Source organism: Juglans microcarpa x Juglans regia, chromosome 3D (genome assembly GCF_004785595.1).
Source record: "Juglans microcarpa x Juglans regia isolate MS1-56 chromosome 3D, Jm3101_v1.0, whole genome shotgun sequence".
NCBI classification, from domain to species: Eukaryota; Viridiplantae; Streptophyta; class Magnoliopsida; order Fagales; family Juglandaceae; genus Juglans; species Juglans microcarpa x Juglans regia.
The window spans coordinates 33403464-33428616 of record NC_054598.1 but is presented as its reverse complement, the minus strand read 5'-3'; the positions used below and the strand labels follow the sequence as shown (position 1 = coordinate 33428616).

The window sequence follows — 25153 nt, the reverse complement described above, 5'->3', positions numbered from 1 at the left end:
TTTAAAATCATATGATTGTGCCCAAGTATTCAAATAACTCACCTGCAAACTATCCATAGGTCAAGCAGCAAGTGCATCAACTTTCATGTCCAATATACTTTGTAGATGCCAAAATTGATACAATCAAGGCTCCTGCGAGAATGAAAATGTGTTGCAAGGAGTTAATTTAATAATCGCTGAGCACTTGATCATATGCATAGAAAAGAATATATTTATACTCTTCATTCGACTATTTCATGTAGTTAGACAAAACTGCCCAAACTGTAGTATGCTGACCCTAACGGAATGAATAAGCACTAACCCTAACCATAGAAGAAAAAGAAGATTACCAATAAAAGTGTGATGAACCACTCCAGGGAACTCCAGATGACTCACTCATACTGATTATGGAAACAATGATCCAAACTAAACAATGTTATCAAAAGTATGTCACTACAACACAATTGCTTTTTAGTGACGGTTAGGAAATTGTGACAGTCTCTAGACTGTCACTAAAAAGCATTTTCTGTGATAGTTTCTGGAAACCGTCACTAAAGATAGAATGAGATTTTTTTACGTTCCAACGTATGGGAAATATGCGTTCGAACGTTACATATAAGTTCGAACATTATGTCTGTTTACGTTTGAACGTAAAATGTTTTGGCGCAACCGTTCGAATGTTATTAATTTTACGTTCGAACGTAAAATATTTGCACCAATGTTCGAACGTTAAGTAATAACATTCGAACGTTCATTGTAAATTTAAATTAAATGACTTTAATTTAAAAATTATGTGGTTTTTATTGTGCATAATTTGTGAACAAGTCTAAAAAATTGAATTGTATATATTTATATATACACACTTTGTAATATATAAATATATATTATTGATTTATATTTATTTGAAATGAAGTGATTTAGTATTAAAGTTGAAAAATATAACATCAAAGAAGGTTAAAAATTGAAATTAAAAAACGATAGAAATATTCAATAATATTTTTCGTTACAAATATTAAAAATAAAATACAAAATTTGATATTAACAGTCAGATGATAATGTTATCCGCAAAAGTCGAACTCCGTACCTCCTCAGTCAAGGTATCAACCTTGTCGTTGAGGATAGTTACACGATGGGTGAGTTCGGCAACAGACGCCGATATAGCCTCGAGCGATCGATCGATCTTATGATCGATATGCGCAGTCAGCTGTGAGATGACCGCATCAACCCAAGCAGGCCGCACATCTCCTGCAGATGTACTCGGCGTATGCTGACTACTACACCCGACATGACCTGGCTCAGGCTGCGTCGGAGGAACTAGATCCTCTACAGGGGGTGGCTGACGTCCCCTCGCCTGTCCAATGCTACGTCGATGCGTGGTCATGTCGAGGGGGCTCATCTGATCTTTGACCCGCTCCTCTGGCTGGGTCGGCACTCCCCGTGCAAGTAATAGTCGGCTGATGAGGACACCATATGGGAGATTATCCGTGGAGATGATGCTCGCCTCGTAACGGACCTCTGAAAGATGTGCAATGGCAAATCTATAGGATCTCCACGTGCCACTCGTATCAAAAATTGTGCCCGAAGCCGACTAAATGTGGTTTTATGAGCCACAGGATCGACATTTGTTGCAACAATAAGGTGCAACATGCGGAAGAAATGCAGCAGATGGTTCTGGTTGAAGGCGTTCTTCCGCTCGATCTGCATGCGATCCCTCCCGGTGAGGATGTAGAAATCCTCGTCTCGGTCATCATCCCGAGCCTCGACGCCAGTATCCTCAGCCTCTGACTGGCCTGCATCTCTGGCTGATGCTGGCTCACATCCCCGACCAGTAGATGATGTAGAAGTGCCTACATCCTCACGGGGTGTCGAGTGTGCAAATGTCTCCACTCCTCGACGAATCCCAAGGTGCTCGCCGATGACATCTGCTGATACCTCAATGGAAACACCGCGTACAGTCACGGTGTGAGAGGATGCATCCTGAGGCATGTCACACATCCCCATATAGAATTCTTGAACCATTGAGGGGTATACCTTCCCCCTCAATGTGCAGATATTTCCCCAGCCTCTACTGAGGAAAACATCTCTCAGGTTCGTCTGCTGCCAACAGAGTTCGTCGAAATCATTAATTAAGACCTCTCGCTCTACCATAACTGTACGAGCTCCGATACGGGCAGTGTCTGACGTGGCTCCTTCCCTCCCTCGTTTCCTAGTATGCAGTGGAAGAGCCATATCCTGAAAATAGAAAAGGAAAAAAAAAATTATTTACAATAATGCATTTTTTTGTATTAATTCTAAGATGCTCTGCCGTAACGTTCGAACGTTTCATCTTTAACGTTCGAACTTTAAAGATAAAACGTTCGGATGTTTATTTATACGTTCGCACGTAAAATAATGTCAATATATTTACATTCGAACGTAAAACAAATACGTTCGAATGTAACAATGTACGTTCGAACATAAACAGTAAATAAATATTGGCTGACGTACGTTCGGACGTTAAAACAAATACGTTCGAACGTATTTGTTTTACGTGTGAACATAAATATGGACGTCCGAACGTCGAAGCATGAATAATGTAGAAAATCATTACGTTCGGATGTTATAATCAAACGTTCGAACGTGGAAGCCGTAACGGCTGTGTAATTTAAACGTCGTACGTTCGAACGTCTTGGTGAAACGTTCGAACGTTTCGACGCAGAATGGCTGAGTCGACTCAGCCATTATTGAAATCTCAAAAATTTCTCTACACGGTTCTAAATACCGAAATGTCACCGTGGAAATGAAGTATACACTTCAAGAAACATTTCTACGGTGACTATTCGGCCAATGACTAGCCGTGGTGGCCGAAAAATGAAGTTGAAAATCCGGCAACTACTTATCCGGTTTTAAACAAAACTCAATCCAAATTTCAATAAAATACATGTTACTTGAATAAAAGATGAATGCCTACCTTTAGTGACGGTTGTGGCGGAGTTGACGGCGGCGGTGAAGGAGGCGTGGCGGCGTGCAACGGAGTAGACGATGAACAAATACGAAATGTCGTTTCGACGTTCGGTTTTGGCCTTATATACACAGAACGTTCGAACGTACTTATTATTACGTTCGAACGTTTTTCAATTTAATATTATATTATAAATGTTTATGTTATAGATTAGGATGTTATATAATATTATTGACAATTAGATTCTTGGTTTTTTTGCGAGTGCTTGTTATATTTCTAAAGTTTAGCAATATGTTTATACATGTTGTTGTGATTTTATGCTTACTCTTGGAATAATTGTGATTATTGTTTGTGAATTTTGTGAATAGTTTATGAGCTTATGGTGTTTATTGATTATTTAATAAGTAGTATATAGATATAAATAGATATATAAAATGTAGTATATATATTATATTATAAGTTAGTATATAATAAAGAATTTAATAAGTAACAATTTAATATATATTATTCATTTATATATATGGTATAGTTTATATATTATATACATTTATGTTCTCATTTAAAGTATTATGCTATCATACTATACAATGTAGTATATAGTTATAGATATATAAAATGTAGTATACATATTATAGTATAAGTTAGTATATAATAAAGAATTTAATAAGTAACAATTTAATATACATTATTCATTTATATATATGGTATAGTTTATATATTATATACATTTATGTTCTCATTTAAAGTATTATTCTATCATACTATACAATGTAGTATATAGTTATATATATAAAATGTAGTATACATATTATAGTATAAGTTAGTATATAATAAAGAATTTAATAAGTAACAATTTAATATATATTATTCATTTATATATATGGTATAGTTTATATATTATATACATTTATGTTCTCATTTAAAGTATTATGCTATCATACTATACAATGTAGTATAGTAGGACTATTACGTTCGAACGTTTCAGGTTAACGTTCGAACGTTAAATAAGAGCGGGAAATTTCCCGCTCGATTAAGGTATGTGTGTGATCATTCAGACGTTCGAACGTTTAGACTATGCGTTCGAACGTTATTTGATGAAAATCACCAGAAAATTATGTACATCCGAACACCAAATATGTTAACGTTCGAACGTTACTTAAATTAGTGCGGAAAATTTAACTCTCAAATATGGTAACACTTTGATGAAATAAACGTTCGGACGTTTAAGTTAAATGTTCGAACGTTTATCTGTAAATTTACGAACGTTCGAACGAAAAATTGTGATACATTCGAACATATATGAGGAAAGTGCGGGAACTTTCCCGCTAGTTTTTATGATATAAATAGGAAGGGTACATTCGAACGTGTACTGTAAACGTCCGAACGTTATGAGCGGGGGAAATTTTAGCATATAACGTTCGGACGTACAACTTAAACGTTCGAACGTTTAAACTAATAATTTGCGGTATTAATCAGTACGCGCACGGGAGGAAGCGGATCATTTCTTCTTCTTCCTTGCGTGCAACAGACAGAGAGAGAGAGAGCGAGAGAGAGAGAGAGAGAGCGAGAGAGAGAGAGAGAGAGAGAGAGAGAGTTGAGTTAGAGAGTTAGAGAGTTAGAGAGAGTTGAGTTTTGGTAAGAAAATATTTTTATTTCTTGTCTTTATTTGAATTTTATGATATTTATAGAATGTGTTTTTGTTATAGAATATTTCTAATAAGTTAGTGTTGTATTTTTTTGAAGGATTGCTTGTTTTGGGAAGTTGGAAGATTTTGATTTGTAAGAGGATATTGTGAGTGCTAGGTATATTTCTAAACTTTATCAATATAATGTTGTGATTTTATACTTACTCTTGAAATATTGTGATTATTATTTGTATAGTTTGTAAATAGTTTGTGAGTTTTTGTAAATATGTTGTGATATGAATTTGAAATATTGTGTTTCTTATTAGAAATATATTTTCATTAGGCTTTGTTAATACATATTTATTACTTACTCAACTTTAAAAATATGTTAATACATGTGGCATGTTATTTTGTGAATATATTATGAGTTTTTCCTAGTATGTTGTGATATGGACTTTAAATATTTAAATTATTATTTGTGAATGACGTTTGAATATATTTACATTATTACAAATAAGTAATAAGTTCGTATAGTAGGAATCGTACGTTCGAACGTTTCAAGTTAACGTTCGAACGTTAAAATAAGAGCGGGAAATTTCCCGCTCGATTAAGGTATCTGTGTGATTATTCAGACGTTCGGACGTTTAGATTATACGTTCGAACGTTATTTTATTAAAATCACCAGAAAATTATATACATCCGAACACCAAATATGTTAACGTTCGAACGTTAGTTAAATTAATGCGGGAAATTTCCCGCTCAAATATGGTAACACTTTGATGAAATTTACGTCCGGACGTTTAAGTTAAATGTTCGAACGTTAATCTCTAAATTTACGAACGTTCGAACGAAAAATTGTAATACATTCGAACATATATGAGGAAAGTGCGAAAACTTTCCCGCTAGATTTTATGTTATAAATAAGAAGGGTACGTTCGAACGTGTACTGTAAACGTCCGAACTCTATGAGCGGGGGAAATTTTATCAAATAACGTTCGGACGTACAACTTAAACGTTCAAACGTTTAAACAAATAATTTTAGCAGTTAACGTTCGGACGTACAAGTTAAACGTTCGAACGTTTAAACAAATAATTTTAGCAGTTAACGTTCAGACGTACAAGTTAAACGTTCGAACGTTTAAACAAATAATTTTAGAACTTAATCAGTACGCGCACGGGAGCGCCATTGAACATTTTTTCTTCTCCCGTGCGCGCAACACAGAGAGAGAGAGTTGAGTTAGAGAGTTAGAGAGAGTTGAGTTTGGTAAGAAAAAATTTTTATTTCTTGTCTTTATTTGAATTTTATGATATTTATACAATGTGTTTTTGTGATATGGATTTGAGAAATTGTGATAATAATATTTTAAATTAAGTAATAATAAATAAAAGTAACTCTTTAAGAATTATAATAATTAAAATTATTGTATAACCATTGAAATTTAAGAATGATAATTAAATATTTATAATAATATTTGAAATTAAGTAATAACAAATAAAACTAACTCTTTAAGAATTATAATCTTTAAAATTATATTAAACTTCTTTTACAATTTAAGTATAACAATTAAAATTATATTTTAAGAATGATAATAATTAAAATTATAATGTAACCTTTAAAATACTCTTCAATAAAAAAGTCTTGAAACTACTAAATAAGTAGAGTTTGAATATGTAAATATACTTATTTATTATAAACTAGAGAGAAAGGAAATAAGGATCAAATAGATTCTTATATAAAAATTATATACTTATTGTCTATATAAGTAAATAACTCACTAAATTAAGTATAAGAATTAAGATTATAATTGTAGAATGATAATAATTAAAATTATATAATAACATTTAAAATTATATATAACAATTATAATCTCTAAATTTTGGTCTAATTGCTAGACTGTCATAGTCTCTTCGGCCTTGAGAGGAGAGTCGAGGTCGGACAGTTTGTGACGGTTAAGTAATTAGACCAAAATTTAAACATTTATTCAAGATCATTCTCCCTCGTTGTGTACAAGACACGAAACAGGGGGTCACCTAATCTTCCATCCCTCTTTAGTTTAACAAATATGGAGATATTGTTGTATGATTATATTGCTAGATGCGTGTGTCATTGCATAAATACCCTTAGACCCGTTTGGGAATTAGTGTACATTTATGTGTCCACTGATTCCTGAATTGTCCAGTGTGGACAGTTTGAGATTATATTATCTGTATTGCACATTTTTGTTACTCGCTACTTTCCACGTTTAATATGAAGTTTCGGTGTCTTCTTCATTGTTCTTCGGGTATACTGTTCGTCGGGTCACAATCCCGATATTTGAACATGTATACTTGGAGAATTATGGGAGGTGCTGCCGAAATTTCTACTAACGTAGAAATTAGTAGAGTGACGAGATTTGTGCAATATGGAGAATATAATCTCGAATGGGATAGGACCAACTACCTTATCAACAAAGTAATGAGAATTGGAGCATGACATGCATGTGAATTTTCAATGTACGTGTTATTAATATATAGATGTTTTTAGAAATGGACAAAAATTGGATGCGTCTAGACGATAGACTTGGAAAGGATTACGTACCCTATGCATGTGGAGTAAGAACTTTCATTGATTTTGCACGGGCTTCTGCTGATAGTCGTGGTTACATTAAGTGTCCATGTCGAGGGTGTAAAAATTTGTGTGCGATAGGATTGGATGAAGTAGAGCGTCATATATTTGTGAACGGTATGGATCTGGGGTATACGCGATGGGTACTGCATGGTGAGCCGTATGAAGGGTCAGCAGATGTATTGGTCGATCATCACAATTATTTGTGGCACATGGATGATGATTATGAGCATGATGAGATGGAGGAGATGTTGGGTGACATTGGAGCTGGGATGTTTATGGATGAGGTTAACGACATTGCCTCAACTGGTGGATCAGGGACTAATTGTGAAAATTTCCCTTCACTGTGGGAAGATGCAAAACGCGAGCTTTACCCAGGTTGTACAAAACATTCCAAAATGTCGTTTATTGTGCGGTTGCTTCACATTAAATCATTGTGTGGGATGTCGACGAAAGCAATAAACATGGTATTGGACTTATTTAACGAGGTGCTTCCCGAAGGGTCTGCATTGCCTAAGAACTTTTATGAAGCGAAGCAGTTGAGAAAGGGATTAGGATTTGAGAACAAGTCCATACATGCATGCATGAATGATTGTGTATTGTTCTGGAAGGAGAACGAGGAGAAACAAGCATATCCTGTATGTGGAGAGTCGAGGTGGAAAGGTAAGAAAAACGTTCCGGTTAAGGTGTTGCGGTATTTTCCCTTGAAACCTAGGTTGCAAAGACTATATATGTGTAAGAAAACAGCTCATGATATGAGGTGGCACGAGGAGAAAAGAGTTAAGAATGACGGGTATATGAGGCATCCAGCTGATTCACTTGCGTGGCAGTCTTTCGATAATCAATATCCAGAGTTCGGGTTAGAAGCTCGAAACGTGCGCCTGGGACTCACAACCGATGGATTCAACCCTTTTGGGAATATGAGTACAAGTTATAGTACTTGGCCCGTGGTATTGATTCCGTACAATCTTCCACCATGGAGGTTCATGAAGGCGCCAAACTTTTTGTTAACTTTACTCATCCCAGGCCCTAGATCACCTGGGAATGATATTGACGTATTCATGCAGCCGTTGATTGAAGAGCTGAAAGAGTTATGGGAAACAGGGGTTAGAACTTATGATGCATCTAAGTCGACATCTTTTCAGATGCATGCTGCGGTAATGTGGACCATAAATGATTTTCCGGCGTATGGGAATCTTTCCGGCTGGAGTACGAAAGGGAAGTTAGCGTGTCCGACGTGTAATAAAGAAACTGCTAGTGAGTGGCTAAAATTTTCTCAAAAGTTGTGTTTCATGGGTCATCGACGTTATTTACCAGCAAATCATGCATGGAGAAGAGAATGTGCCAAGTTTGATGGGAGAGTAGAGGATAGGATTGCACCAAAAGAATTATCTGGAGAAGAGATAGTGGAACAACTGGAACATGTTAGAGCGAACAATTTTGGCAAAGGTCGGGGAAAGAACAAGAGAAAACGAGCCGTACCAGAATTGAATTGGACAAAGCGTAGTATTTTTTTTGACTTGCCGTATTGGTCGTCATGCAAGTTGCGACATAGTTTGGATGTAATGCATATAGAGAAGAATATTTGTGATAATATACTGGGTACATTGATGAGTATTAACAAAAAGACGAAAGACACGATCAAAACGAGGAAAGATCTTGAGAGAATGAGAATTAAACATAATCTGCATTTACGGGTGGAAGGCAACAGGTTGGTCATGCCGCATGCATGTTTTACGATGACGAGGGAGGAGAGGATGGATTTCTGCAGAAGTTATTACCTGTGGGAATTCGTGGGAAGCTTACATCTAATGTACGTGTGGCCATATCTGAACTATGTATGTTTTTCAAGGATTTGTGCGCTCGGGTAGTAAATCGAGATGTGTTGTCGAAATTGGAAGAAGACATTGCTACTATACTATGTAAATTCGAGCAGATCTTTCCACCATCATTTTTTGATGTCATGGTCTATTTAGCAATACATTTACCGCGAGAGGTATTTCTGGGTGGACCGGTGCAGTTCCGTTGGATGTATCCAGTTGAAAGATATTTGGGTCGATTGAAGCGCACTGTTGGGAATAAAGCCAAAGCTGAGGGTTCAATAGCAGAGGCCTATATACACGATGAATGGTTAACATTTTGCTCTCTATATCTTCGTGGTGTTGAGACACGATTTAATCGTCAAGAGCGAAATGCTGATCTTGCTACTCCGCCTCCTCGTGAGCTATCAGTGTTTTCCCAGAATGTACGACCCTTGGGTGCACAAACAGGTTACGATTTAATTGATGGAGAGTTGGGTAAAGTTCGGTGGTATGTGCTAAATAACTGCCGAGAGATTGATGATTATCTTAGGTATGTCATTTCATTTCTTTGAATAATTATAGTTTTCTTTAAATTAATTAGAATTGTTGTGCTCGAAATATACTTCTTTTGCAACATGTTATAACAGTGACCACATGGACAAACTTAGGAAGGAAGGCGTAGAAAATATAGAGGCAAGACACGAGGAAGAATTTTCCGGATGGTTTGAAGAACGTGTATGAACTAAAATTATATATATGTTATATTGTGAAATTTTTAACTCTGGATAATGAAATAATCAATATATACTATTTCAATTTATAGATTTTGGAACAACGTGCTCGTGATCCCGGATCAATTTCTTCTGAATTGTATGCATTGGCCCGTGGTCCCTCAAATAGAGCACTTCGATATACTACATGCACGGTCCGAGGTTATAGATTCCATACTTTGGACCGTGAACGTAATAGAAAGACTCAAAATTGTGGTGTGTTGGTCGAGGGGAGTCATGGAACAGATGATATTGACTATTATGGTGTCATACGTGATATTATCGGATTGAAATATCTGGGTGGGTCTGTAACATATGTCTTTAAATGTGATTGGTGGGATCTAGGCGGTGGTCGGGTTTTGATACATAGGGATAATCACTTTACGAGTGTCAATACTGCATCTAAATGGTACGAAGATGATCCATTCGTATTGGCTTGTCAAGCTACCCAAGTCTATTACTTGATTGATCCAATGAAAAGTGCTGATGAAGATAGTGGGGAGATAACTTGGCGAGTCGTACAAAAATTTGTTCCTCAAAATATATATGAAGCAGGAACGGGTGCAGATTACGAGAATAGTGGAGATGAAGATGACACTCCGATTGTTGAGGCATACCAGGAAGATGGAGAGGGTATTAACTTGTTTGTTGAACTCGGTGCACTCGAGTTGCTCCCCTTGTGTAGCGATGATGTCCCACCCGTACATCTCGACCCGTCTGTATTAAAGGATCATTCAATTCAAGTCAGTGAGGAAGAAGAAGAAGAAGACGAGTCAGAAGATGAAGACGAATCAGAATCCGGGCAGGAGGTGGATAAAGATGATGAAGAAGAGGTGCATGATGATGATGAAGATGTTATTGATGGAGATTCTGAAACAAGCATGGAAAAATCATCTGAAGAATAAAAGTACTAAATATTTTATTCATATAGGTGACTATAAAATATCTTGAATTTTCATAATTTCTTCTAATTAATTTTCTTTGATATAATTAATTATTTTCAAGAATGCCGCCAAAACGACAACGAAGAAATGTGCCTCCGCCAAGTCCAAGTCCTGAACCCATTGAGGACTTCCCACTCGAGGAATCCGTTCCTGAAGATCAAGCTAACACAGAAGAGAACAACAGCCAGTCGACACCTACCAGTAAGGAAATATTGTCGTTGATAATTATATATATAGTTAATACTTTTTTCTCAATAACTATATAATTATAATTATAGTATATCTATTATCATGTAGTTGATGCATCTGCACGTCGCGGTCGTGGCTATACACGTGGAATCTCTCTTGAAGAAAATAGAAGGCATGGTAAACTGAAGATCACAATTCCTGATAATTCCACTGGAGGAGTGGATGATAGTGCAGCAGCACTTTCCTCCTATATTGGCACATTAGTTCGAGCTTATGCTCCATTTTATGTGCGCTCATGGCGAGATGTTCCGAATGAGATTAAGGAGCACATTCGAAGTCGTGTGCTGGTGAGTTTACTTTTCAGTACATTTTTTTCACCTAGATTAATATATTATATTTTTTATCTGATTCCCTTATTAGGATGAATTCGACCTCGACTTTGGCCGTAGCGAGGATTTGAGAACCGTGAATGAGTTGATGGCTACACTATTCCGACGTCACAAAGGACGATGTCATGACCACTTCAAGAAGTTTGAGACGTTGGAAGAGGCTGCGCAGTCTCCTTTTCAGCAGATGAAGTTAGATGATTGGAGAAAGTGTTGTGATCTTTTCGCATCTCCAGATTATCAGGTATTTTACATTTATATCTTTTAATTATTTACATTCATATTCGTTTTATATATTATATGTATACATATTACAATTAACATTTTTAATATATTTTGTAGCACTTGAGTTCTACAAATGCACAGAATAGATCCGTTATGACTGTCCACCATCGTGCCGGTTCAAGGTCATTCCACCGTCTTGCTGAAAAAATGGTCATTAAAAAATTATAGAATTCATTTATTTTCCTGATATTATTTCTGATAAGTACTAATATTATCTTTTTAAAATTGCTAATATTCTCGCTTTGTTAGAAACGTGATGATCCTGAAAACTTTTCCCTCATTCATGTCTATGCTGCTGCTCACACTAATGAGCATAGTGAGTGGATGGATCCTGTCGCTGCAGATAATTATGTAAGCAGTGTTAATTTTGTTAAATAAATTATTTATATAATATTTTAATAGTTTATTTCTTATTTCTATTTCTTTTAATACGTTACTAATTATTTACGATCATTACCTTTTAAATTGCAGAGCAAAATGTTGGAGATGCAGTCGGCTTCTGAGGAATCATCTCCTAGTGACATAGACATATTCACGCAAGTGCTCGGGCCGCAGTCTAGTATTGCAAGAGGTTTGGGACGATCTATCAAGCATAAATGTTCATCCTCCTCAACCTCATCGGCTTCACAAATTAATAATCTTACGGCAGATTTAGAAGCTGCACGGCGTGAGAATGAGTATATGAGGTCCAGACAACAAGAGTTAGAGTCTCTCTTAGAGCGACAGTCTCATTTAGAGACGCGTTTGCAGGACCAACAGAGAGACCAGGAGGAAAGAATACGCAATGAAGTGCAAGAGCAAGTGCAACGGGAGATGATGGTGCAAATGGAACGTGTTATGTCGTTGCAACAGAATCCCCGTGGGCGAGGGAAAAAGAAGAAATAAATTTTATCAATATTTCTGACTAGTTTTAATATCTAATTTTGTACTTTTATAAGACATTGTTACTTCTTAATTGGGTATGTAATATGATACTATTGGTATTATGAAGGTTAAATTTTATGAAATTAGTATTTCTGATCTGTACGTTTGAATGTAAATAAAAATCGTTCGAACGTTGGTTCACACTGTAACAAACGTTCGAACGTAAATACAATTGAATCGTACGAACGTTAAACTATACGTTCGAACGTACTCACGCTAAAACGAACAAACCGTTCGAACGGTAAAGCGACTAACGTTCGAACAAAGAACTTGCATTCGGACGCTCCTTCATTTACATTCGAAATAACGTCCGAACATTAAACGCGCTACGTTTGAACATTTACGTTTACGTTCGAACAAATATTCGAACGTTTAATGTAATTAACGTTCGGACGCATTAACATTCGAACGTAAATTTTATACGTTCGAACACGATATCCAACGAACGTCAACTTCTCTCATTCGAACGCCAATCGGTCGGGTATAACGTCCGAACGTTTGATTTTACGTCCGAACGTGATTTTCTGTGACAGTTCATAACCGTCACCAAAAAATGAACGTTTGAACGTTGTACCGAACGGAACACTTCCAACCGTCACTAAAAATATTTTTTGTGACGGTTGTACAGTAAACCGTCACCAAATGTTTTCTGTGACGCACTTTAGGTGACGGTCATGGTGACGGTTTCAAACCGTCACCAAAAATTTTTAGTGACGGTTTACCATTTTTTTGTGACAGTTTTCTCTGTCACAAAACACACATTCTGTTGTAGTGTGTGCCTCCTTAATAGAATATGCAAAAGACATTGAAGATACTAGACAAGTAAAACTTACAATATCCAAGTGATGTCCATGATAAAGAATATCATGCATGCTCTGGGTAAATAAAAGATCCACTTCATTTCTTTAGAACCTTCATCTCTTTCGCTGACAATAATCCATCATTGATGGCAAGTTCATCGTGCTGCAATTCTTCAAAGCCCAAAATATTTCAGATCTTTAACCAACACCCTCTAGATAATTGGAACAACTCAAAAGCGCCGTAACCAAACTTCCACACAGTAAAGCCCAAAATTTCCCTCAACTGCCCAATGACTCCCACGATGCAAAAGTAGACAACCTTCCTCTTCACTATATATATATAATAATATATATATGTTTATATTTATATATTTGCCACCCACCATCTCCCACCACCAAAAGTGCACAAAATACACAAAAAAGCCTTTCCCATGATTTTTGAAGGTAGCTCACTGAGTCTCTCCACGAGACTGGAGAGACTCAGTGTGAGACGGCATATGTTGGAAGAATTCCCTCAACATCTTATCAGTTTCATTTGGCCTCTTATGAAGTATGCGCAGTTCATCCCTCATTTCATCAAGATGTGTCTTGTAGTTGTCGGCATCTTTCTTGTACTAGTCAGCATCTTTCTTGTGTTTTTCAATTAAGGCAAGGTACTCTTTTTCTCGTTCACAGTCCCGTTGTCTTGTCAACTCTGGGATGACCATCTCCCCCAGCCCTCGGGCATATCCTGGTCTATGCCCAAGTACCTCCCTAAACACACTCGCTGCTGCCTCATCGGTGCGTCGTTCAGGCTCTAGTTCATCCAGTTTGCTAACCATCTCCTTCTGCACTTGGAAAATTTACACGGTTATTGTTAAGTCCTGTCATGCCTCATGAATTTATCATTGTTCAATATAAAGTAATTGGACCATCCTTTTGACCAGCAAATAGCCTAACATAAAGATCGTACTCACATAGGTGTCTTCAGTAGCTGGGGTGACAAATTTACCGTTCTTCTTTGACCAATAAGTCTCCTTATAAAACTCCACCAAAATTGCATTCGTCACCCGCTACAAGTGTGTGGAATTTGTATAGTTAGCTATGATCAATAAAAAACATGATTCTATGGAAAATGGGTTGTGACCATACAAGTTACGACATAAATCAGTTTCTAGATTATACCTTCTCCTCCAGTATCCTAACAAAGGATTTGCGGCTTGCAGTGTGGTTATTGGTTAGCTTCTTTCTATTCTCCTTAAAACCCAATGTTAGCTTTTGCAGGAACTGCATAATAAGATAGGAAAATCCTAACTTATTAAATTTCTCCTATTTTTTATTTTGAATAAGCAATATATATACCTTGAAGTCTTCGCTTCCCCTCCTCTCACACAGCTTATCCCAGACGATGGGGTCAACTATGCTACCCCCAGAACCTACTGCTTCTGCGTGACTTTGGTATGATAAATATTTTTTGTGTAATTCGTGATGGAATGTATTGAACCGCATACACAGCTGCTTTAAGACTGTCAATCTATGATTCGCCAGATCCCAATCCAACACAAAGTCACCCTACAAGAATGAACATCACGTTAACATCAACGATTATTCTACGCCCACTTCCTTACCCTTAAAATGAAATACCTGTCTTACTAGAACACGTTCAATCAACTCATCCTTTTGAGCCTGCAGCGCATCGGTCCATCTCGGATAACTCATGTCGCAGTGCTGTTTAACTATGTGTGTTACCCGTGTCGTGAACATGGATGCGTTCTGACAACACGGTGCCGTCTCGCCGTCATTAATCTTCAAAAGCACTTTTCCATGCTTTCTCAACTTCTCGAACTTGGTACACTTAGCAGGCCCACGCCTACGTTTGGACTGTTCCTCTGTAGCTGTAGGCACCGTGGGGGCGGCTACATCTATATTTAACATAATAGTATTTGACTACTATCGTAGGTCATATTTAATTTTTGGTGTTTACACATATATGGTTCAACAAAAATAATTATTGAAATAACATGCATGTAACTACAGTACCAATATCTTCTCCGTTCAGTTCCGATTCTCTTACGGGTGAGGATTCTCTATTGGCCTCGGATGGGGGCTAAGGAATGGGACATGGAGGCTCCCATGGCTGACTAGGAGACTGTGTCGAGTCATCTGAGCCTGACTGATCCGCGTCTGAAGGGCTATGGTATGAATTGATACGACAACCTCGTGGTCGATGAGCTCTACATGAATATGGGACAAATCGTCTGGCACGTGGACCTCGTCCAGCACCTTTTCCTTGATAACTTTCTCCCCTTGCATCACCTGCATTCGTTCGAAATTCCATTTGAATTAAATGTTTTTCCAATATCTTTAATAAATCATATGATCGATATTAAGAAAAACATGACTCTAAGACCCATTTCTTATACGACTAATATCTACAAACCCTATAATGCTATATTGGTGTATTTTGTGTTAATACACCTATATAGCAATCCCTTCAATGTTCTCCACTTGATTGAGATATGATGCTTACTTGGCAGGGTCTTCGTCTGTTGCCACAAAGGATGCAATGAACTAGCATGCAAGAAAAAGTGCAAGAAACCAACTATAAGAAAGTACATTGAGTCAAAACATCTACCTTGGATGTTGATGCTCCTCATTTCTTGCAGACTGAAGATGGGAATGGTCAAACTTTTTTACCCCACTTGAATGCAACACTCGCATCCTTTTTGCCCCCACCTGAGATGCAGTAATTTCAATTTATCAGTTACAGTTAACTTACAGAACCCAAAAGAATATATGATGTTATAAGAAAAAGCTGCGAAACACAATATTGACTTAATTATTAATGACTTCCCCTCATCAATATCATACAGTTCATGGTTAATAAGAAATAAGTCAAGCGGTATTGCATATATATATATATATAATTAATTGTTTTACACTTTGCCAAGTATAGATAATATCCATGCAACGTTGAAGTATTTGCCGCACATAAGTATTAGTTATTGCATTTTGGTAACTTAGACTATATTTCTCACACGTGAAACTCACTTAATAACAAAACATTAGAAGGCTTCTTTATAAATGTTTCCAACCACTACTTGAGTCTATACTTATAAATACATCGCCCAATGTCGAACTCAAAGTAGCTAGCATTACATCTATACTTTATTAGTTGAGTGCACATTCAGGATCTAGAGAGCTTCAAAACAATATTTATTAAAACATGTGATACACTACTTGACCCGAATGTACATTAATAACATGTTGTGATTACGTAGTTGAAAGGAACATATGGGTAATTCTTCGTACTTTATATTGGATCCTTACCCATTACAAAAAGGTACACTAAGTGTCTTCAGTGCATATAATACTCGGCTGGTTGTCTATTCAGACACATACATGTCGTTTGTGTCTAAGTCCTCCTCATTTGAATATTCTCCATCGGCATAAGGATCCCCTGAACCAGAAGCAACCACGCCATCATCAATGAAGTTGGATGAATTTATGTTTTTGGAAGCCGGACCAGTGACTTCTCATGCATCAATGTGGATAGGTTCTATATCATTTCTATTAAGTGGAGTTGACACTGGACATGCATCACACGAAAATGGTGCATAGTCATATGGTGACTCATCTTCTTGATAGGCATCGTCATCACTTGATTCGTCATCAATATCTCCTAACACCCTCAACAACGGTGGAATGTAGTATACATTCCTATTCGTGTACTTCTGCACCACAAACCATCTCCCTTTCGCCCGTATATCTCTAATGTAAAAACACTGGGAAGCCTGGCATGCTAACACAAATGGTTCATCCTTATACCAAGTCCTGTCCATGTTGATACTGGTCATATGGTTATCAACTCATACCCCTCGTCTTGGATCCCCCATGTCAAACCAATCACACATGAACAAGTACACCTGACGCCTCCCCATGTAGTGTAACTCCACGATATCATTAATAACACCGTAGAAGTCAACATTATTAGTACTTTCGTCACCAGTTACGAACACCCCTGAATTGTGTGTACGCCGCCGAAGTTCACGTTGTTTCGTATAGAACCTTTTGCCATTTATAATGCAAGTAGCATAGGATGTAACCCACCGCTCAGGACCGCAAGCTAACGCATACAGATCAGCAGTCACATCAAGTGGGTTGGTGATACGATGATCCTGAACCTACAACAATATTGTTGGAAGGTCATCACTTATAGTTCTTCAACTTAGTCGGAAATGATTAGGTTCAACTAACTAGGGAGGGAGCCAGCTAGCTTACACGTTTCTTGAACCAAGTTGGAAACTCAATTTGATGTGTTCGATCGATACAATTTGGAGTATGCACATTACATTTCTCGTAGTGCTCCCTGCATTTGGAGAACATAAAGTAACAAAAACAATATACGTAAGTTACGTGTTGGACATACAACATAAATGGGTTGTCCCTAAAAAGCCATAAGAAAATGAGTTTGAACTTTAGAGATAATGATGCTTACTTTAGGTAAGGTCCAATCTCATCGCAATTGTTGAGGATGTACCAGGTGGCTTCCGTAAGGAGTTTATTTGATAATTGCAAGTTCGAAGCCATACCCATGGGCCGAACTTTCTGGTTGAAAATCTTGAATCTATCTATGTTCTCCATTTCTCCACCATCAATGTTGCGGTCCATTTGAGTAAACTTTGTCTCAATATCTTGGAGATACATTGAGCAAAAAGTCAGGCATCCGATGTGAATCTAGGCTTCAGCTATTGAGCCTTTTGGGCGGGCTTTATTCTTAACATACCGCTTGAATTTGTCGAGATGCCTCTCAAATGGATACATCCACCTGTATTGTATTGGACCCCCAAGTATGGCCTCACGAGATAAGTGGACAGCTAGGTGGACCATGACATCGAAAAAAGAAAGGGGAAATATCTTCTCCGATTTGCATAGAATTGCGACGATCTCAGTTTGGAGCTGGGATAGGCGGTTAACATCCAGAGTTCGGGCACACAACTCCTTGAAGAAAGTGCTCAGTTCAATCAAGGCTAAGGCAATATCAGTTCATAAGTACCCCCCAACAGCAATAGGAAGTAGTCTTTGTAGGAAAACATGACAGTCTTGGCTTTTCAATCCTGATTTTGCAATCACGTATAGAAATGCAATGCGAGATATTGGAAGCGAATCCATCTGAAAATTTCACATCAACCAACCATTCACAAAATTTATTCCTTTCATCACTGTGTAATGTGTACAATGCATGTGGCATTGTAAGACGTTCACCTTCATGCTTCAAGTGTAATTATTTTCTGAAGCCCAAAATCACCAAGTCACGTCGAGAATTGATATTATCCTTAGTTTTTTCAGGAATGTTCATTAAAGTGCACAAGATGTTATGAGAAATATTCTTTTCAATATGTATGACATCTAGATTATGTCAAAGACGCAGGGTTACCCAATACGATAGCTTGAAGAAAATGTTATACTTTGTCCAGTTCAACTCTTCAGTAGTGCGTTTTCTCTTTCGACGAGATTTACCAAATTGTACATCTCCAAGCATCCGTAGTTGAGCTAAAATATCAACTCCTTCTAAAACCTTTAGTGGTGTGCGATGATCTTTTTTACCATTGAACAAATGTTTTCTCGTTCTCCACATGTGATCTAGCAGCAAGAAACGATGATGTCCCATATAACAATGTTTTCGACTATACTTCAACCAATTGGAGTCTATGCCTTCATTACAAGATGGACATGCCAATTTTCCTTTTGTTGACCAGCCAGAAAGATTCCCATATGCGAGGAAGTCACTGATTGTCTACATTAAAGCAGCATGCAACATGAACGTTTCCTTTGTGGAGGCATCATACGTAGGTACCCCATGTTCCCAAAACTCAAACAGTTCATCTACTAACGGTTGTAAGTAAACATCGATGTCATTACCTGGAGATTTTGGCCTAGGAATAATGAGGGATGTCATGAAGAACTGATCTTTCATGCACAACCACAGCGGCAAGTTATACGGGACTAGGATTACTGGCCAAATACTATATGGTTTAGCCATATTGTTGAAGGGATTGAAACTGTCACTTGCCATCCCAAGCCTTACAATGCGAGCATCCTGAGCGAACCAACTATGTTCTTCATCAAATCTCTTCCAAGACTCTGAGTCTACAGGATGTCTCATACTAGCCTCGTTGGTTGGTCGTTATTCCTTATGCCATCTCATATCACTTGTTATCTTTGTAGACATAAAGAAATGTTGCAATCTTGGCTTCAAAGGAAAATGCCGCAACACTTTTAGAGGGATAAGACGTGCCCTGTGAGTATTAGGCACCCACCTTGAAGCCTTACAGATAGGACATTCATTAAGATCAGCATTTTCCTTCCAGAACAAGATACAATCATTGGGACATGCATGAATTTTGTGGTAGTTGAAACCCAAACTCCGCTCCAATGACCTTGACTCCTCATATCAAACGACTTTATTGACCACCCACCGAGTGTCTTAATCTGTAACAACTTCACAATGAATGACAGTTTTGAGAATTTTGTACAGCTAGCAAAAAATGGACGTCGGGCATCCTCTAGTAATAAGTCGAAAGATGAACTTGGGGAGGGATCTGGTATTGATCCACCAGTTGGCAATGGATTTCCATGATCTTGGGGAACATCAACGAATGTGCCTGACCTGATGTCATCTAACATATGGTCCATGTCATCATGTACTCGTCGGCATAATCAGCAACACTATCATCGTCGTTTTCATTGAAACTCCGTGTTTCCTCCTCCCCATGAAATATCCAATGGGTATAATTTGGATTGATCCCTTTAATGAACAAGTGACTCTCCACTCCAAATATAGGCAAGAAGAACATATTATGGCATTCACGGCATGGACACCGAATGTGACCAATTCCCCGGGAATGGTTTTGTGCTAGGGTGATGAAAGTGTTAACCCCATCGGCATATGCAGGCGAACGAAGTCTATCGGTCAAGTTCATCTAGCTTTTGTCCAACTAAAAATGTTGAAACAGCATATTCGCCAAAAGGATAAGTTCAATTTAGCTATATGGAGGACGGGTAAAGAATTTGAGAAAGTGCATTGGTGAGCAAAAGTGTACAGCCGAGTGGAAGTTACTTGCCTGTGGAGAACAAGAGAAGATGGAGAAAACGATACTAGCCGGGGTTGTCATGAAGATCGTTGTGAAGTGATGAAGGTAGTGGTGAATAGTTGATTGTGTTTATGCCAGGAGTAGTGAAGTGCTGTAGAAAATATATGTCATAATATTAAACATAGGGCAGAAAGAAGGTGCATATAAAGCCTATTTGCTAGATGGTCCACCTACACAAGAGTTGGAACTATTTTGGAGGTTATGGAAGCATGTAGATGGTATGCTTGAATATTAACGTTACTTTTATGGTAAATAATTATGGCATCTATGAATTACATAATGCTTATATGAACTGCACTTGTGAACACAGTACTTGGATGCTTGTTTAATGACGTGTTGTTTAATGACTTGTAGATATAATTTTTCCATGAATGTCTTTTCATGGACGCCTTATCTTTGACCAATAAGAAAAATGATTATTATAGTGGTGCATTTATTATTGAGTGGACAAAAAAAAAAAAAAAAAAAAAATGGAGTAAGATATAAGCTAGACTACAGATTGCAATTGAGGGAAATAAATTGGGCACGACTTCAATAATGCTACTGCAAGGTTATGAAGCCAAGAATACACATATTTTGTTACTCATCATCCATTACTAAACTTCTAAAAATTGCAATATGTCCATAATACTTGCAAACTTTGGAACATATCATCACTGTCTAATCTACACACCATAATACCACGACAAAATAATATTAACTTGAATCAAACCACAATTAATAAAAATGCTATCAATATTCGATAAAAATTATGAGTCATCATTGCATTATGTGTTCCTCTTGTGTATTACAACTTAGCAATACGAAGTAAGACGTATTTAGTACTCAGTATGCTTCTTTTCTAGAAATTAAGAAAACTAAGTTTTAAAACTAAGTCATTACATTAAAGTAACGTATACATGTAAAAGAAGCCATATGCTACAACAACTAGACTTGGCCGAGATGAGCAAAACACAATTGAGTCAAACAAATGCCTATTGTTCCTAAGATACAAACAGTTTATGTAGGCAATAGAAACAGGCATGGCTTTAGGTCTACAGTAATTACCTCAAAAGGGCTCCCTGCCTCTTTAATAAGATCTTCTAGAAGACAGTTGCACAGAAAGCTCCAACTATAAATGGCACATCATCCTCAATAAATTTTCCTAATTATACACACATTATACACACGTTAGCATACTATTTCTTTTTTGTTTTCAATCTAAGGTTCTTGTTCTTTGTTTTTTTGAATCTTGGACTCACACCATGCATGAAAAAAATACCGTGAGAATATGTGTATACCAAATAATTACTCAATACATGAATCTTGGACTCATTCATTTCATATTTACTCAATATATGTATACCAAATAATTATTATCAAATTAGACAATTGGTCATATTAAAATTCTCAATTTAAGTAGATAAGAAATTTGCATCCTTTTCTCATTCATGTATTTTTTTCATTGAGAAAAAAGAAACCGATTGAAAATAATTAGGAGAAGATATAAGAATAACAAATTCTAAGACTTTAAAAAGAACATTTTAAATTTAGAAAAATGAAGACTTTTGAGTTTTTTTTTGTTTTTTAGGCACATGTATAGATCATATTCGTATTACGTATACGCTAAAATCTTGGGGTTTTTTTTTAACCTTATTTGTTCAAATTTCATAGATTTTCGGGGTCTATTTTTTAATTTTCCAACACATTCTAGTGTTTCAATTTTGGGTTTTAAAATAACGAACAAAGGGAAATGCATTTATATGTTCATCAAGTGATCACTGGCCAACCGAGTTAATCATCGTTGGTTGAAAAGTGAAAAAGTTAAATCTGGAACAACCAATTAATGTCAGATATACACACACATATATATATATATACTGGGTTTTTTTAAACACAAAAATTCAAGCAATTCCGTCTGATTGTGCTTGAATACTCCAGCTTCTATCACCCTACCGGAGCACACAAACACTTTGTAGTAACCAGAAAATTATTATGCTGCCTATAGTCAGCTAGTTGTGGAAATGGTGTTATTTATCATTCCAATCATCCGCCTTTTACAATCTTGATAATCAGACTCATTATAATAGTGCAGCAGAGGAATATGTGAAATTTCTAAAGAGGCCACTAGATAATATCATATTGCTGACCAGAAATAATATTCTCATAATGCTAATGCTTTGCTACAAAGTTGTGAAAAGTCACATGAACAGATTGTAAAAGGCAGGAACCAGGCAAACCTTTAGTGCGCCTTGATTTTTGATACCTGGTCAGCAATGCTTGATAACTTCGATAGAGTTCTGCTGCAAAGATCAAGTGATTATGTCAGCCCAGGATTTAATATATAATATTATCGTGATCATCCGTGTCGGCCAATTGGAAAAATACTCTGTAGGAATGAAGATAAAGAGAAAAATGTTATAGCAACCATGTACGTATGTACGTTTAATTGCTAAAAATCTGCCAATATAATTTCACATTTTCTTCTACAGTTAGTACTATTTATGACACTAGCTAGCAACGATTTTACTTCTCATAGCTACACATGACACCTGCCACATATATATCGTTTTCATGTCTTCATTAATAATATTATGTCATCATCAACTCGTCCATATGTATAGGAGTCATCCCTTTCTATCTAGCTAGCATGATATTATTGCAATAGTAACAAGGTGGCTGTCATAGAGGAGATTCCACACATGGAAGGAGATGACTGACTAAATTCTTAATCCGAAACAACAGTCTGTGTATGATATTCAAACAACCCCCATCATTAATCATTAACTCGGAAAAATGAGTGATCATTCACAAGTTATAACAAATAATATGCAAGTAATTAGAGATAAAAGAAGCAGTGCATGAATAATATAAGCTAACTGGTCAGTAAATGATTTTACAATATGGAAATCTTGTAGGAAGAGGTGGTGTCAATGAAAGAGCAGATCCAACAATTTATTTTGGTTAGGCGTAACATTACTGAGATTTTGGGTCCAACAAAAACAGCTAGTATGCTTTCTAAGTCTTTGTTCCTCATTATTGTCAGAACTAACGACATCTTTGACTATGAAGATACATATAGCAAATTATCAAAGCCAGAGTTTATGTCCACTCTCCAATTCGCTTTCCAAAACTAGTTAATTATACACTATATTCTAATATAGCAGCGATATATTTAATATTGCTCCTAACTAAGAAAACTAGAAATTAACTTTTATGATATTATAAAATTAGAAAAATATGAAGTTAGTAATCTAATAAATCTGAAACAGTTTTTAAACTCCATCAATTTGTCACTTATATGAGCTAGGCCTACATGAAGTTGGCCAATTTTTTCCTTTTAGGGGTTTAATATACGAAATTCATTCTGGCATAATATACTTGAGTTGGTTTTTCCCCTTTACCAAATTAATATTTGTTCTTAAAGTCCAGTTCATTTTCCTATAGGATTTTAACTGTAAACTATTGCAAGGCAACTGTGAACTGTTGCCTCACAACAGTTCGATCTTAAGCTTACACTTGGGATCTAAATCTATATATAAACACTAAACACAGCAGTATTACACAAAGAAAACTAGGTATTGAGTTCAAAATTGGCACTTAAACCATAAAATTATGCAGATACAGAACATTTTGAAGCAAACAAAGGAACATTTTTTTGATAAGTTACAGAGGAACATGCACATCAGTTTTGCAAGTTAAACAAAAATTACTGGCAAAAAAAAAACACAAATTTTGCAATGCAACCTACACATGAAGGGGGAAAAACAGATAAATTAGCAACGAGAGATACCTGTATGGTGGTTCCCCTCCCTGGAGCAGACAACGATTATACTGGACTGTGGCAAAAGCTCAACTTGGGAAACGAAATGGAGGCACAGAACCTATATTGTAAGGAAGGAAACGTAGGGTTTCGACTTGTTACTAGCCAAAACAAAGGGAACTCAATTTTTCCATTTTGCAGGATCGTCGAAAATGGAGAACCAACAACGGAAGGGAGAAGGGTGTGGAAAAATGGGACAGTGAAAACGAGGTTTAGCTGAAGACAGAGAAGGTGACGCCGTGCGCAAACACTGGGTAGGGTCGTAATGCAGGTGCACTGTAGTCGAGGGTTCATTGAAGTGCAGAAGCTGGGTGTTGGGGGAATGTGTTTGGGGGGAAAATAAAAGTACTCTTTGATAAACAGGAGATCGATTTGGCGCCCACACAATGTATTGCGACATAGTTTAGAGCGTTGCAAAGCTAATTTTTTTCCCAGTGACTTTAATCGTCGCCAAAGACCATCAAAGCGTTGCAATAGCCTTGATCAATGGACCCAGTGTACAATTGGTTGTATTTCATTTTCAAACAACCAGCGATTTTTAAATCACCACTATCGAATACCTTTCCTAGCGATTTTTATTGCAGCGACTAAAAAATCGCCGAATCGCCGGGATAGACCAATTTTCTTGTAGTGTGCAGATCATTAAACCATTCTAGAGTTGCTTCTTATTAACATGGAAGAACCTAAACAACCTCAACAAGAAGTGCCTTTAAGGAGATCAAATAGGGATAGGAGATCGGCAGTTCCAAATGATTACATTGTTTATCTCCAAGAACATGAGTTTTATATAGGGTTGGAAGATGATCCAATCTCTTACAATCAAGCCAAACAAAGTGCTAACTCCCAAAATTGGATGGGTGCAATGCTATATGAGTTAAAGTCTATGAAAGACAATGACGTTTGAGACCTTGTTGAATTGTCTAACGGTATTAAACTAATTGGTTGTAATGGGTAATAAGTGTGATTTT

The 25153-nt window shown here is 36.8% G+C and overlaps 1 protein-coding gene and 1 long non-coding RNA gene across 3 annotated transcripts; both read right to left on the bottom strand.

Annotated features, from left to right (window-relative positions):
* On the bottom strand, positions 1–15960 carry LOC121255991. The gene is made up of 2 exons (XR_005938900.1): positions 15865–15960; positions 1–132 (listed from the first exon to the last, which is right to left on the bottom strand). It is a non-coding gene; the product is annotated as an uncharacterized LOC121255991 (long non-coding RNA).
* Positions 15961–16988: 1028 nt separating this feature from the next.
* On the bottom strand, positions 16989–21528 carry LOC121256215. 2 transcript variants are annotated; one of them, XR_005938941.1, is made up of 3 exons: positions 21431–21528; positions 17511–17598; positions 16989–17413 (listed from the first exon to the last, which is right to left on the bottom strand). XR_005938941.1 is itself a non-coding variant. In XM_041156902.1 (3 exons), the coding sequence occupies exons 1-3, from the start codon at positions 17823–17825 to the stop codon at positions 17099–17101; spliced, it is 501 nt and encodes a 166-aa protein (XP_041012836.1). In that variant the 5' UTR covers positions 17826–17834; the 3' UTR covers positions 16989–17098. The 2 variants fall into 2 exon arrangements, 1 of the variants encoding a protein (XP_041012836.1); XM_041156902.1 differs by lacking the exon at positions 21431–21528 and adding an exon at positions 17728–17834.
* Positions 21529–25153: the final 3625 nt, after the last annotated feature.

What these genes read in the sequence shown, in the direction of transcription:
- LOC121256215 (XM_041156902.1), bottom strand. Translation starts at nt 17,825, where the DNA reads ATGGGTATGGCTTCGAACTTGCAATTATCAAATAAACTCCTTACGGAA. An exon ending in GAGATTGGACCTTACCTAAA is followed by an intron (nt 17,599 to 17,727) that starts GTAAGCATCATT and finishes CTCCAAATGCAG; the next exon opens with GGAGCACTACGAGAAATGTA. An exon ending in CAACTTGGTTCAAGAAACGT is followed by an intron (nt 17,414 to 17,510) that starts GTAAGCTAGCTG and finishes ATATTGTTGTAG; the next exon opens with GTTCAGGATCATCGTATCAC.